At 48.3% G+C, this 16,166-nt stretch overlaps 1 protein-coding gene across 1 annotated transcript in view; it reads left to right on the top strand.

Moving 5' to 3' along the window:
- The first annotated feature begins 14,469 nt into the window (after positions 1–14,469).
- The window catches only part of LOC109886196 (TGF-beta receptor type-2), a 54,564-nt gene continuing 52,867 nt past the window's right edge, over positions 14,470–16,166 (top strand). Inside the window, exon 1 of the mRNA XM_031821112.1 lies at positions 14,470–14,803. Coding sequence (XP_031676972.1) covers positions 14,722–14,803 — 82 coding nt within the window. The 5' untranslated portion in view covers positions 14,470–14,721. The remainder of the gene's footprint in view (positions 14,804–16,166) is intronic.

Genomic DNA, 16,166 nt, shown 5'->3' with positions numbered 1-16,166 from the left:
ACCTCTGCCTGACCTGACCCTGAGCCTGCCTGCCATCCTGTACCCACTACTCAGGGTAACCGACCTCTGCCTGACCTGACCCTGAGCCTGCCTGCCATCCTGTACCCACTACTCAGGGTAACCGACCTCTGCCTGACCTGACCCTGAGCCTGCCTGCCATCCTGTACCCACTACTCAGGGTAACCAACCTCTGCCTGACCTGACCTGCTGTTTGCTGTAATAAACATTGTTACTTCAACACAGTCTGGGTCTTACCTGAAACGTGATGTCTTTTCCGTTGATGAAAGGATTAGAGAGTCTGAAGTCGGATGGAGATCCATCATGGGGTTGTGGGTAGTGATCTATTGGGGGAATGGAGAGCCATCATGGGGTTGTGATCTATTGGGGGGATGGAGGTCCATCATGGGGTAGTGATCTATTGGGGGAATGGAGATCCATCATGGGGTTGTGATCTATTGGGGGAATGGAGGTCCATCATGGGGTTGTGGGTAGTGATCTATTGGGGGAATGGAGATCCATCATGGGGTTGTGATCTATTGTGGTTGTGATCTATTGGGGGGATAGAGGTCCATCATGGGGTTGTGGGTAGTGATCTATTGCGGAATAGAGATCCATCATGGGGTTGTGATCTATTGGGGAATGGAGATCCATCATGGGGTTGTGATCTATTGGGGGAATGAAGGTCCATCATGGGGTTGTGGGTAGTGATCTATTGGGGGAATGGAGATCCATCATGGGGTTGTGGGTAGTGATCTATTGGGGGAATGGAGATCCATCATGGGGTTGTTGGTAGTGATCTATTGGGGGAATGGAGATCCATCATGGGGTTGTGATCTATTGGGGGAATGGAGGTCCATCATGGGGTTGTGATCTATTGTGGGAATGGAGATCAATCATGGGGTTGTGGGTAGTGATCTATTGGGGAATGGAGATCCATCATGGGGTTGTGATCTATTGGGAGGATGGAGATCCATCATGGGGTTGTGGGTAGTGATCTATTGGGGGAATGGAGATCCATCATGGGGTTGTGGGTAGTGATCTATTGGGGGGGTGGAGATCTATCATGGGGTTGTGGGTAGTGATCTATTGGGAGGATGGAGGTCCATCATGGGGTTGTGATCTATTGGGGGATGGAGATCCATCATGGGGTTGTGGGTAGTGATCTATTGGGGGGATGGAGGTCCATCATGGGGTTGTGGGTAGTGTCCTATTGGGGAATGGAGAGCCATCATGGGGTTGTGGGTAGTGATCTATTGGGGGGATGGAGATCTATCATGGGGTTGCGGGTAGTGATTATTGGGAGGATGGAGGTCCATCATGGGGTTGTGATCTATTGGGGGATGGAGATCCATCATGAGGTTGTGATCTATTGGGGGATGGAGATCCATCATGGGGTTGTGATCTATTGGGGGATGGAGATCCATCATGGGGTTGTGATCTATTGGGGGATGGAGATCCATCATGGGGTTGTGATCTATTGGGGGATGGAGATCCATCATGGGGTTGTGGGTAGTGATCTATTGGGGGATGGAGATTCATCATGGGGTTGTGGGTTGTGATCTATTGGGGAATGGAGATCCATCATGGGGTTGTGGGTAGTGACTTTTGTCATGATTCAAACAGTTTACAACATGTTTGTATGTGATTAGAATGAGAACGAAAGAGACAGAGAGACAGAGACAGAGAGACAGAGACAGAGACAGAGAGAGAGAGAAAGAGAGAGGGAGAGAGAGAGAGAGAGAGAGAGAGAGGGAGAGAGAGAGAGAAAGAGAGACAGAGAGAGAGAGAGAGAGACAGAGAGAGAGAGAGAGAGACAGAGAGAGAGAGAGAGCAACAACAGGCGACAAGCATGAGCAAGAGATAATCCACCGTCTTACATAGATTTAGCATGGTCTGCAATCCTGCGTGTGTGTGTGTGTGTGTTCTCGTTCTCTCACACTTGCTGTTAGTGTGACAGATAGTGTCTCCTGAGAAGCGCTTAGGTTCTGTGTGAATACCGACCCTCAGTCAACAGCTGTTCCCTGAATTCACACTGGAGTCTTCTGGACTTCCAGCTCCACAACAGCACACACTCCCCCCTCCTTCTCTCCCTCCTTCTCTCCTTCCATCCCTGTCTCTACAACAGCACACACTCCCCCTCCTTCTCTCCCTCCTTCTCTCCTTCCATCCCTGTCTCTACAACAGCACACACTCCTCCTCCTTCTCTCTCTCTCTCTCTCTCTCTCTCTCTCCCTCCTTCTCTTCTCTTTCTCTCTCTCTCTCTCTCTCTCTCTCTCTCTCTCTCTCTCTCTCTCTCTCCCTCCTCTCTCTCTCTCTCTCTCTCTCTCTCTCTCTCTCTCTCTCTCTCTCTCTCTCCCTCCTTCTCTCTCTCCCTGCCCCTGTGCTACGGTACACACAATCCCTCTCTACACCCCCCCTTCTCCATCTCTTCCTCACCAAAGTGAGAAACACAAATAAACCCAGTACAGTCAGTCAACAGTTCAACAGATCAAGAGAGAGAAAGCAGCTGAGGCAATAATACATCACAATTTCCACCTGAATTTACCTACAGTTTATATTGTGGCCAATGAGTCCTTTCTGGTACATCATCTGTCATGTCATGTGATTACTATTTTAGTTAGCGTAAAGTGCTACCACAAGTCTGTGTGTTTTACGTGTTCAGTGTACTCAGATGGGTTTCCTTCCGGGGAACATTAACAAGCTAAATGATGATCAATGACTCTGGCAGTGACATGAGAGAGAGAGAGAGACAGAGAGAGACAGAGAGAGAGAGAGAGAGAGAGAGAGAGAGAGAGAGAGAGAGAGAGAGAGTGAGAGTGAGAGAGGAGAGAGAGAGAGAGAGAGAGAGAGAGAGAAAGGGAGAGAGAAAGGGAAAGAGAAAGAGAGAGAGAGAGAGAGAGAGAGTGATCCATCATTTTTTAGTTAAAGGAGAGCTGTTTGTATGACAAGGAAAAGCCTTCTGAGAGATCTCTGTGTTGGGCACGTTGTCAGGGTGAATAGGTGATTAAACCATACAGGAATGTAGCTGTTGTTCTAGAGAGAGAGACAGAGAGACAGAAAGAGAGAGAGAGATGGAGAGAGAGAGAGAGAGACAGAGAGAGAGGGCGAGAGAAAGAGAGACAGAAAGAGAGAGAGAGGTGGAGAGAGAAAGAAAGAGAGAGAGAGACGGAGAGAGAGAGAGAGAAAGAAAGAGAGAGTGTGAGTGTGAGTGTGTGTGTGTGTGTGTGTGTGTGTGTGTGTGTGTGTGTGTGTGTGTGTGTGTGTGTGTGTGTGTGTGTGTGTGTGTGTGTGTGTGTGTGTGTGTGTGTGTGTGTTGCAACATCGTCGACACCCCTGATCACAGGAAGGGATTATTACAACCAGCTGATGTCTCACAGTCAGGGAACTGTTACAGCCAGGGGAACTGTTACAGAGGAACTGTTACAGCCAGGGGAACTGTTACAGCCAGGGGAACTGTTACAGCCAGGGGAACTGTTACAGTCATGGGAACTGTTACAGGGGAACTGTTACATGGGAACTGTTACAGCCAGGGGAACTGTTACAGAGGAACTGTTACATGGGAACTGTTACAGCCAGGGGAACTGTTACAGGGGAACTGTTACAGCCAGGGGAACTGTTACAGCCAGGGGAACTGTTACAGCCAGGGGAACTGTTACAGAGGAACTGTTACAGTCAGGGGAACTGTTACAGCCAGGGGAACTGTTACAGCCAGGGGAACTGTTACAGCCAGGGGAACTGTTACAGGGGAACTGTTACATGGGAACTGTTACAGCCAGGAGAACTGTTACAGAGGAACTGTTACATGGTAACTGTTACAGCCAGGGGAACTGTTACAGGGGAACTGTTACAGCCAAGGGAACTGTTACAGGGGAACTGTTACAGCCAGGGGAACTGTTACAGTCAGGGGAACTGTTACAGCCAGGGGAACTGTTACAGTCAGGGGAACTGTTACAGCCAGGGGAACTGTTACAGTCAGGGGAACTGTTACATGGGAACTGTTACAGTCAGGGGAACTGTTACAGGGGAACTGTTACAGCCAGGGAAAATGTTACAGTCAGGGGAACTGTTACAGGGGAACTGTTACAGCCAGGGGAACTGTTACAGTCGGGGGAACTGTTACAGCCAGGGGAACTGTTACAGTCAGGGGATCTGTTACAGGGGAACTGTTACAGCCAGGGGAACTGTTACAGTCAGGGGAACTGTTACAGGGGAACTGTTACAGTCAGGGGAACTGTTACAGGGGAACTGTTACAGTCAGGGGAACTGTTACAGGGGAACTGTTACAGCCAGGGGAACTGTTACAGTCAGGGGAACTGTTACAGCCAGGGGAACTGTTACAGTCAGGGGAACTGTTACAGCCAGGGGAACTGATACAGCCAGGGGAACTGTTACAGCCAGGGGAACTGTTACAGGGGAACTGTTACAGCCAGGGGAACTGTTACAGGGGAACTGTTACAGCCAGGGGAACTGTTACAGCCAGGGGAACTGATACAGCCAGGGGACCTGTTACATGGGAACTGTTACAGTCAGGGGAACTGTTACAGCCAGGGGAACTGTTACAGGGGAACTGATACAGCCAGGGGAACTGTTAGAGCCAGGGGAACTGTTACAGTCAGGGGAACTGTTACAGCCAGGGGAACTGTTACAGGGGAACTGATACAGGGGAACTGTTACAGGGGAACTGTTACAGCCATGGGGAACTGTTACAGGGGAACTGTTACAGCCAGGGGAACTGTTACAATCAGGGGAACTGTTACAGGGGAACTGTTACAGGGGAACTGTTACAGCCAGGGGAACTGTTACAGGGGAACTGTTACAGCCAGGGGAACTGTTACAGGGGAACTGTTACAGGGGAACTGTTACAGGGGAACTGTTACAGCCAGGGGAACTGTTACAGGGGAACTGTTACAGCCAGGGGAACTGTTACAGGGGAACTGTTACAGCCAGGGGAACTGATACAGTCAGGGGAACTGTTACAGCCAGGGGAACTGTTACAGCCAGGGGAACTGTTACAGCCTGGGGAACTGTTACAGGGGAACTGATACAGCCAGGGGAACTGTTACAGCCAGGGGAACTGTTACAGTCAGGGGAACTGTTACAGCCAGGGGAACTGTTACAGCCAGGGGAACTGTTACAGTCAGGGGAACTGTTACAGCCAGGGGAACTGTTACAGGGGAACTGTTACAGGGGAACTGATACAGCCAGGGGAACTGTTACAGTCAGGGGAACTGTTACAGCCAGGGGAACTGTTACAGCCAGGGGAACTGTTACAGTCAGGGGAACTGTTACAGCCAGGGGAACAGTTACAGGGGAACTGTTACAGGGGAACTGATACAGCCAGGGGAACTGTTACAGCCTGGGGAACTGTTATAGCCAGGGGAACTGTTACAGTCAGGGGAACTGTTACAGCCAGGGGAACTGTTACAGTCAGGGGAACTGTTACAGCCAGGGGAACTGTTACAGGGGAACTGTTACAGGGGAACTGATACAGCCAGGGGAACTGTTACAGTCAGGGGAACTGTTACAGTCAGGGGAACTGTTACAGCCACGGGAACTGTTACAGGGGAACTGTTACAGCCAGGGGAACTGTTACAGGGGAACTGTTACAGCCAGGGGAACTGTTACAGTCAGGGGAACTGTTACAGCCAGGGGAACTGTTACAGGGGAACTGTTACAGCCAGGGGAACTGATACAGCCAGGGGAACTGTTACAGTCAGGGGAACTGATACAGCCAGGGAAACTGTTACAGTCAGGGGAACTGTTACAGGGGAACTGTTACAGCCAGGGGAACTGTTACAGCCAGGGGAACTGTTACAGGGGAACTGTTACAGCCAGGGGAACTGTTACAGTCAGGGGAACTGTTACAGGGGAACTGTTACAGCCAGGGGAACTGTTACAGCCAGGGGAACTGTTACAGGGGAACTGTTACAGGGGAACTGTTACAGCCAGGGGAACTGTTACAGGGGAACTGATACAGCCAGGGGACCTGTTACATGGGAACTGTTACAGCCAGGGGGACTGTTACAGCCAGGGGAACTGTTACAGCCAGGGGAACTGTTACAGCCTGGGGAACTGATACAGCCAGGGGAACTGTTACAGCCAGGGGAACTGTTACAGCCAGGGGATCTGTTACAGCCAGGGGAACTGTTACAGCCAGGGGAACTGTTACAGCCAGGGGAACTGTTACAGCCAGGGGAACTGTTACATGGGAACTGTTATAGCCAGGGGAACTGTTACAGTCAGGGGAACTGTTACAGCCAGGGGAACTGTTACAGCCAGGGGAACTGATACAGCCAGGGGAACTGTTACAGCCAGGGGAACTGTTACAGTCAGGGGAACTGATACAGCCAGGGGAACTGTTACAGTCAGGGGAACTGTTACATGGGAACTGTTATAGTCAGGGGAACTGTTACATGGGAACTGTTACAGTCAGGGGAACTAATACATGGAACTGTTATAGCCAGGGGAACTGTTACAGCCAGGGGAACTGTTACAGGGGAACTGTTACAGGGGAACTGTTACAGGGAACTGTACAGCCAGGGGAACTGTTACAGGGGAACTGTTACAGCCAGGGGAACTGATACAGGGGAACTGTTACAGTCAGGGGAACTGTTACAGCCAGGGGAACTGTTACAGCCAGGGGAACTGTTACAGTCAGGGGAACTGTTACAGTCAGGGGAACTGTTACAGCCAGGGGAACTGTTACAGCCAGGGGAACTGTTACAGTCAGGGGAACTGTTACAATCAGGGGAACTGTTACAGCCAGGGAACTGTTACAGCCAGGGGAACTGTTACAGGGAACTGATACAGGGGAACTGTTACAGCCAGGGGAACTGATACAGCCAGGGGAACTGATACAGCCAGGGGAACTGTTACAGGGGAACTGTTACAGCCAGGGGAACTGTTACAGGGGAACTGTTACAGCCAGGGGAACTGTTACAGGGAACTGTTACAGGGGAACTGTTACAGGGGAACTGTTACAGCCAGGGGAACTGTTACAGGGGAACTGTTACAGCCAGGGGAACTGTTACAGGGGAACTGTTACAGTCAGGGGAACTGTTACCTTTAAGACCAGTTGTTGCCTAAAGCTTCTTCAGGATCGGTGTCCCGTCCACGGGGCGGTTGAGCTAACATAGGCTAATACGATTAGCTTGAGGTTGTAAGTAACAGAACATTTCTCAGGACATGTGAAAGTGAAAAAGAAACTACCAATGTATAGGCTAAAACATGGCTAAAACTATAATGTTGATATCATGTCAGTCCTTGAGCGTGTTAGCATTTCTCCAGCCCCATCACTCATATGTTTACTGAAACTGTGGCAGGGGAACTGTTACAGCCAGGGGAACTGTTACAGCCAGGGGAACTGTTACAGCCAGGGGAACTGTTACAGCCAGGGGAACTGTTACAGCCAGGGGAACTGTTACAGGGGAACTGTTACAGCCAGGGGAACTGTTACAGCCAGGGGAACTGTTACAGCCAGGGGAACTGTTACAGCCAGGGAACTGTTACAGCCAGGGGAACTGTTACAGCCAGGGGAACTGTTACAGCCAGGGGAACTGTTACAGCCAGGGGAACTGTGGCAGGGGAACTGTTACAGCCAGGGGAACTGTTACAGCCAGGGGAACTGTTACAGGGGGGAACTGTTACAGCCAGGGGAACTGTTATAGGGGGGAACTGTTACAGGGGAACTGTTACAGGGGAACTGTTACAGGGGAACTGTTACAGGGGAACTGTTACAGGGGAACTGTTACAGGGGAACTGTTACAGGGGAACTGTTACAGGGGAACTGTTACAGTCAGGGGAACTGTTACAGGGGAACTGTTACAGGGGAACTGTTACAGGGGAACTGTTACAGTCAGGGGAACTGTTACAGGGGAACTGTTACAGGGGAACTGTTACAGCCAGGGGAACTGTTACAGGGGAACTGTTACAGGGGAACTGTTACAGTCAGGGGAACTGTTACAGGGGAACTGTTACAGGGGAACTGTTACAGTCAGGGGAACTGTTACAGGGGAACTGTTACAGGGGAACTGTTACAGCCAGGGGAACTGTTACAGCCAGGGGAACTGTTACAGCCAGGGGAACTGTTACAGGGGAACTGTTACAGGGGAACTGTTACAGTCAGGGGAACTGTTACAGGGGAACTGTTACAGGGGAACTGTTACAGTCAGGGGAACTGTTACAGGGGAACTGTTACAGGGGAACTGTTACAGCCAGGGGAACTGTTACAGGGGAACTGTTACAGGGGAACTGTTACAGTCAGGGGAACTGTTACAGGGGAACTGTTACAGGGGAACTGTTACAGCCAGGGGAACTGTTACAGGGGAACTGTTACAGGGGAACTGTTACAGGGGAACTGTTACAGGGGACTGATACAGGGGAACTGTTACAGGGGAACTGTTACAGGGGACTGATACAGGGGAACTGTTACAGGGGAACTGTTACAGGGGAACTGTTACAGGGGAACTGTTACAGGGGACTGATACAGGGGAACTGTTACAGGGGAACTGTTACAGGGGAACTGTTACAGGGGAACTGTTACAGGGGAACTGTTACAGCCAGGGGAACTGTTACAGGGGAAATCCCTTTGTTATTAATGTTGTAATGGAGGACTGTTTATAAAGTCCTGTCGTAGAGTAATAGATAGTATTATACAGCGTAATCCTATAGTGAGTCATTTACTTTGTGACATTCATATCAAGCACAACTTCTGAAGTCGAGAACAAAATGATTAGCATTGCAAACAAAAATAATTATATTGAAAGCAAAACGTAAACCCCAAAGTGTTGAGAACAAAAACAAAATATTGCAAGAAAAGAATTGTTTAAATGCAGAGAGCAAATTAATTGTAAATGTAAACCCCCCCACAAAAATTCTGTGACTGCAAATTTTAACAAAACGCCTCCTTCCTTCCAGTAATTGTCCTTCTCTTTGGTAGGGACCCTAACCTGGCCTTTGCTTTGATAGGGACCCTAACCTGGCCTTTGCTTTGATAGTGACCCTAACCTGGCCTTTGCTTTGATAGGGACCCTAACCTGGCCTTTGCTTTGGTAGGGACCCTAACCTGGCCTTTGCTTTGATAGGGACCCTAACCTGGCCTTTGCTTTGATAGTGACCCTAACCTGGCCTTTGCTTTGATAGGGACCCTAACCTGGCCTTTGCTTTGATAGGGACCCTAACCTGGCCTTTGCTTTGATAGGGACCCTAACCTGGCCTTTGCTTTGATAGTGACCCTAACCTGGCCTTTGCTTTGATAGGGACCCTAACCTGGCCTTTGCTTTGATAGGGACCCTAACCTGGCCTTTGCTTTGATAGGGACCCTAACCTGGCCTTTGCTTTGATAGGGACCCTAACCTGGCCTTTGCTTTGATAGGGACCCTAACCTGGCCTTTGCTTTGATAGTGACCCTAACCCTGGCCTTTGCTTTGGTAGGGACCCTAACCTGGCCTTTGCTTTGATAGGGACCCTAACCTGGCCTTTGCTTTGGTAGGGACCCTAACCTGGCATTTGCTTTGGTAGGGACCCTAACCTGGTTTTTGCTTTGGTAGGGACCCTTCCCTGGCTTTTACTTTGGTAGGGACCCTAACCTGGTTTTTGCTTTGGTAGGGACCCTTCCCTGGCTTTTACTTTGGTAGGGACCCTACCATGGCTTTTACTTTGGTAGGGAACCTACCATGGCTTTTACTTTGGTAGGGAACCTACCATGGCTTTTACTTTGGTAGGGACCCTACCATGGCTTTTACTTTGGTAGGGACCCTACCATGGCTTTTACTTTGGTAGGGACCCTACCATGGCTTTTGTTTTGGCATATTAATTCCAGCAACAAAGCACCCTGCATCCCACTGCTTTGTATGGCCTCTGAAGCTAAGCAGGAACGGTCCTGGTCGCTCCCTGGATGGCAGACCAGATGTAGCTGGAAGTGGTAGAAAATATTAATGTGAGGGAAAAAAGTGTGAAAAATGTAAATGTGTCACTTCACACATCTGAAAACCAGGTCTCTGAAAACCAGGTCTCTGAAAACCAGGTCTCTGAAAACCATGTCTGAAAACCAGGTCTCTGAAAACCAGGTCTCTGAAAACCAGGTCTCTGAAAACCAGGTCTCTGAAAACCAGGTCTCTGAAAACCAGGTCTGAAAACCAGGTCTCTGAAAACCAGGTCTCTGAAAACCAGGTCTGAAAACCAGGTCTCTGAAAACCAGGTCTCTGAAAACCAGGTCTCTGAAAACCAGGTCTCTGAAAACCAGGTCTGAAAACCAGGTCTCGGAAAACCAGGTCTCGGAAAACCAGGTCTCGGAAAACCAGGTCTCGGAAAACCACATCTCCGAAAACCACGTCTCTGAAAACCAAATGACTGATGTGAAAAAATTAAGTAATGTTTTACTTTATCATTATGGGGTATTGTGATGTCATTATGGGGTATTGTGATGTCATTATGGGGTATTGGGATGTCATTATGGGGTATTGTGATGTCATTATGGGGTATTGTGTGTAGTATGTAATACATTTTAGAGAAAGGGTCTGAATACTGTGCGTACTGTGTGTTTGTGTGTGTGCGTGTGCGCGTCTGCGTGTGCACGTCTGAGTGTGCACGTCTGAGTGTGCATGTGTGTGTTGGTATCGCTGGGTAAATAACGGTGTTAACTTTCACTGGAAGCTTCCTGAAAGTTATTTTGGCTTCCAGTACAGACACACACACACACCGACACAAACACACACCGACACAAACACACACACACACACACACACATGCACACACACACGCACGCACACGCACGCACGCACGCACACACACACACACACACACACATGCACACACACACACACACACTCACACACACACACACACACACACACACCGGGATGTTGATACCAGGAATGTTTCATCACCATCGCACAGAGCTCATCCATCATTCAGTGTCATTTTGCAAACTAGTATCATAAGCTAACGTAGAGAAGTTGGCAGGAAAACAGTCCATTTGGGTGTTGAACATCCCATAACAACACTGATGGGCCCCAGTTCACTGGTATTGTATAAACTGGGGTGGGGAGATCTCACATACTGGAAACTGGTAGGATTATAGAACATAACACATGATGAAGTGATGACTAGTCGTAGGTACATTTGACTGTAACTCTCTCTTGCAACACACTTCCTAGTCTCCTACTGTACTTGAGCCTCCAAATCCAATCTTTCCGTTGGTTGTCTGTGACATATCTGGAGATAGAATTGTAGGAGATATAGTGGGGATGGTCAGTATGGTAGATATGATGGTAGGAGGTATAGTGGAGATGGTCAGTATGGTAGATATGATGGTAGGAGTTATAGTGGGGATGGTCAGTATGGTAGATATGATGGTAGGAGGTATAGTGTGGTAGATATGATGGTAGGAGTTATAGTGGGGTAGATATGATGGTAGGAGGTATAGTGTGGTAGATATGATGGTAGGATATATAGTGTGGTAGACATGATGGTAGGAGATATAGTGGGGATGGTAGGAGATATAGTGGGGATGGTCAGTATGGTAGATATGATGGTAGGATGTATAGTGGGGATGGTCAGTATGGTAGATATAATGGTAGGAGATATAGTGGGGATGGTAGGAGATATAGTGGGGATGGTCGGTATGGTAGATATGATGGTAGGAGGAATAGTGGGGTAGATATGATGGTAAGAGATATAGTGGGGATGGTCACTATGGTAGATATGATGGTAGGAGGTATAGTGGGGTAGATATGATGGTAAGAGATATAGTGGGGATGGTCAGTATGGTAGATATGATGGTAGGAGGTATAGTGGGGATGGTCAGCATGGTAGATGTGATGATAGGAGGTATAGTGGGGATGGTCAGCATGGGAGATGTGATGATAGGATATATAGTGGGGATGGTCAGTATGGTAGATATGATGGTAGGATATATAGTGGGGATGGTAGGAGATATAGTGGGGATGGTCAGTATGGTAGATATGATGGTAGGAGATATAGTGGGGATAGGCAGTGTGGTAGATATTATGGTAGGAGGTATAGTGGGGATGGTCAGCATGGTAGATGTGATGATAGGAGATATAGTGGGGATGGTCAGTATGGTAGATATGATGGTAGGAGATATAGTGGGGATGGTCAGTATGGTAGATATGATGGTAGGAGATATAGTGGGGATGGTCAGTATGGTAGATATGATGGTAGCAGATATAGTGGGGATGGGCAGTGTGGTAGATATGATGGTAGGAGATATAGTGGGGTAGATATGATGGTAGGAGATATAGTGGGGATGGGCAGTGTGGTAGATGTGATGGTAGGAGGTATAGTGGGGATGGTCAGTATGGTAGATATGATGGTAGGACATATAGTGGGGTAGATATGATGGTAGGAGATATAGTGGGGATGGGCAGTGTGGTAGATATGATGGTAGTAGATATAGTGGGGTAGATATGATGGTAGCAGATATAGTGGGGGTGGTCAGTATGGTAGATATGATGGTAGGAGATATAGTGGGGTAGATATGATGGTAGGAGATATAGTGGGGGTTGTCAGTATGGTAGATATGATGGTAGGAGATATAGTGGGGATGGTCAGTATGGTAGATATGATGGTAGGAGGTATAGTGGGGATGGTCAGTATGGTAGATATGATGGTAGGAGATATAGTGGGGTAGATATGATGGTAGGAGAAATAGTGGGGGTGGTCAGTATGGTAGATATGATGGTAGGAGGTATAGTGGGGATGGTCAGTATGGTAGATATGATGGTAGGAGATATAGTGGGGATGGTCAGTATGGTAGATATGATGGTAGGATAAATAGTGGGGATGGTCAGTATGGTAGATATGATGGTAGGAGGTATAGTGTGGTAGATATGATGGTAGTAGGTATAGTGTGGTAGATATGATGGTAGGAGGTATAGTGGGGATGGTTAGTGTGGTAGATATGATGGTAGGAGGTATAGTGTGGTAGATATGATGGTAGGAGATATAGTGTGGTAGATATGATGGCAGGAGGTATAGTATGGTAGATATGATGGTAGGAGGTATAGTGTGGTAGATATGATGGTAGGATGTATAGTGTGGTAGATATGATGGTAGGAGGTATAGTGGGGTAGATATGATGGTAGGACGTATAATGTGGTAGATATGATGGTAGGAGGTATAGTGTGGTAGATATGATGGTAGGAGGTATAGTGGGGTAGATATGATGGTAGGATGTATAGTGTGGTAGATATGATGGTAGGAGGTATAGTGGGGTAGATATGATGGTAGGAGGTATAGTGTGGTAGATATGATGGTAGGAGGTATAGTATGGTAGATATGATGGTAGGAGGTATAGTGTGGTAGATATGATGGTAGGAGGTATAGTGTGGTAGATATGATGGTAAGCTCGGTCTGGCTTCTTCCAAAACTTTTCAAAGGAGAGCATGTTCAGACCTGTCTTTGAAGAAGTCTCTCTCTCTCTCTGTCCCTCTCTGTCCCCCTCTCCTCCCCCTCTCTCTCTCTCTCTGTCCCTCTCTGTCCCCCTCTCTCTCCCCCTCTCTCCTCTCTCTCTGTCCCTCTCTCTCCCCCTCTCTCTCTCTCTCTGTCCCTCTCTGTCCCCTCTCTCTCTTCTCTGTCCCTCTCTCTCTCTCTGTCCCTCTCTCTCTCTCCTCTATCCCCTCTCTCTCTCTCTACCCCCTCTCTCTGTCTCTCTCTCTCTTCTCTCTCTCTGTCTGTCTCTCTCTCTCTGTCTCTCTCTCTCTCTCTCTATCCCCCCCTCCTGTCTCTCTCTCTCTCTCTGTCCCTCTCTCTCTCTCCCCCCCCTCTCCCCCCCCCCCCTCTCTCTCTCTCTCTCTCTCCCTCTCTCTCTCTCTGTCCTTCTCCCTCTCTCTGTCCCTCTCCCTCTCTCTCTCCCCCCTCTCTCTCTCTCTCTTTGTCTGTCTGTCTGTCCTGTCTTTCTGCTTCTCCCTGCTCCCTCTTGCGCAATCTCACTCACCAGCAACTGGACATAAATAATGTCACTATGTCTCTGTCTGAGTCTCTGCACTGATTCTAGACATACCATACTCTCTCTCTCTCTGTCTCTCTTTCTCTCCCTCCCCTCTCTTCCTGAATCTCTCTCTTTCTGACTCTCTCTCTTTCTGCCTCTCTCCTCAAATTAAAAGTGATATGAATGTACTGCCAGATAATCATTACAATGTAATTAGCACACGGATACAGCATAATACCATTATTATAGGTAGTAGTGTAGTAGGATAATGTATCAAATATGTTTCATCTAAAACTTTGTATCATAAATAATGTTGTTATGTTATCGCAGATTATAGCTCGCCCCATTGTTGTTTACTCAAACATAATCTTATTATCAGTTTGCGTAGGCCCGCTCTCAGTGTTAGGCGCATAATTACAGGTTTGAGTAAAACTCCACGGTGCGAGGGAGGGAGAAAGAGAGAGAGAGAGAGAGAGAGGGGAAAAAGTCCTGCCTCTGAAAAGATTTCCTGTTTCGCGACAGAGAACCCACGTCCATGCTCTGACTCGACTTAGTGTGCCCTCTGCGTTCACAGAGAGATTCTTCAGCAGTGAGTGTTCAGCTGAGCTGGAGAACGGTATTTGGTGAAGGCAGTCTGCCTCTCGGAAAAGCGCGGCTCAAACTTTCAACGCTGCGATCTTGACTTCCACAGAGCTTTCTCTTTCTGAAACTTTGTTTTACTGAAGCGGGATACATTTTAATGAACAACTCTGCTAAATATATTTACTGTCATGGAGCGACGTGGGTTTTCCTTACTTTGCTGGGGCACGATACCTTTCCTGTTTATATCCGTTCTGGAACCGAGCGGAGTCGGTGAGTTATTAAAAGTTTAAATTCATCCTCTTGACACTTTTACGAGATGTGCAGTGACGTGAACAACTGTCATTTACATTTTTGTTGTTGTCATGACTACTCTAATGTTTGCCATTTAAAATAAGTATAACTTGTAAAGACTTTGTATGAGCTATTGGTATATGGTATATGCGATAAGAGAATGTCTCTTCAAAACAGCGCAACAGGTGACACTTCCACAAAACATTGCAGAGTTGAAGTTCCAGGATTTTAGGATAATATCATTAGATAATATCACTAGAACATAAGAAGAAGAAGAATATATTATCATTAGATAATATCGTTAGAAAAATAAATACGATATTTTTTGTATACTAGGCTATAACCGACGTCAATGCCGTTTATCCTCCCACCTGCCTGTCTGTTTACCGTTTATGTGATGCATGGGACTGTATTAGGCTACACGAGGTGTTTGTTTAACACATCAACCCAATACTGAATCCAGCCTTTTACCACTTTTCTCGTGGTGTAATGATGCCTGTGTGTTATTACCTGTGTGTTTACACAGTTTCACTCACTCTACAGTCATAGGTGTTTAGTATGACACGTAAATAAACCCTGGTCCATCCCATCCCTGACCTCCCCTACCTCCCATCCCACAGAGAACCCCTCCTAACCCCGACTTCACATCCCACAGAAAACCCCCCCTTCCTCTACTTCCTATCCCACAGAGAACCCCTCCTTCCTCTACTTCCCATCCTACAGAGAACCCCTACCTCCCATCCCACAGAGAACCCCTACTTCCCATCTCACAGAGAACCCCTCCTTCCTCTACTTCCCATCCCACAGAGAACCCCTCCTTCCTCTACTTCCCATCCCACAGAGAACCCCTCCTTCCCATCCCACAGAGAACCCCTCCTTCCCCTACTTCCCATCTCACAGAGAACTCCTCCTTCCTCTACTTCCCATCCCACAGAGAACCCCCCCTAACCCCTACCTCCCATCCCACAGAGAACCCCCCCTAACCCCTACCTCCCATCCCACAGAGAACCCCTCCTTCCCCTACTTCACCATCCCACAGAGAACCCCTCCTTCCCCTCCTTCCCATCCCACAGAGAACCCCCCCTTCCCATCCCACATAGAACCCCCTAACCCCTACCTCCCATCCCACAGAGAACCCCTCCTCCCCTACTTCCCATCCCACAGAGAACCCCTCCTTCCCCTACTTCACCATCCCACAGAGAACCCCTCCTTCCCTACTTCACCATCCCACAGAGAACCCCTCCTTCCTCTACTTCACCATCCCACAGAGAACCCCTCCTTCCCTACTTCACCATCCCACAGAGAACCCCTCCTTCCTCTACTTCACCATCCCACAGAGAAC

The sequence above is a fragment of the Oncorhynchus kisutch genome, unplaced genomic scaffold, assembly GCF_002021735.2.
Source record: "Oncorhynchus kisutch isolate 150728-3 unplaced genomic scaffold, Okis_V2 scaffold3864, whole genome shotgun sequence".
NCBI lineage: Eukaryota > Metazoa > Chordata > Actinopteri > Salmoniformes > Salmonidae > Oncorhynchus > Oncorhynchus kisutch.
This window is presented reverse-complemented; position numbering and strand designations above follow the sequence as displayed.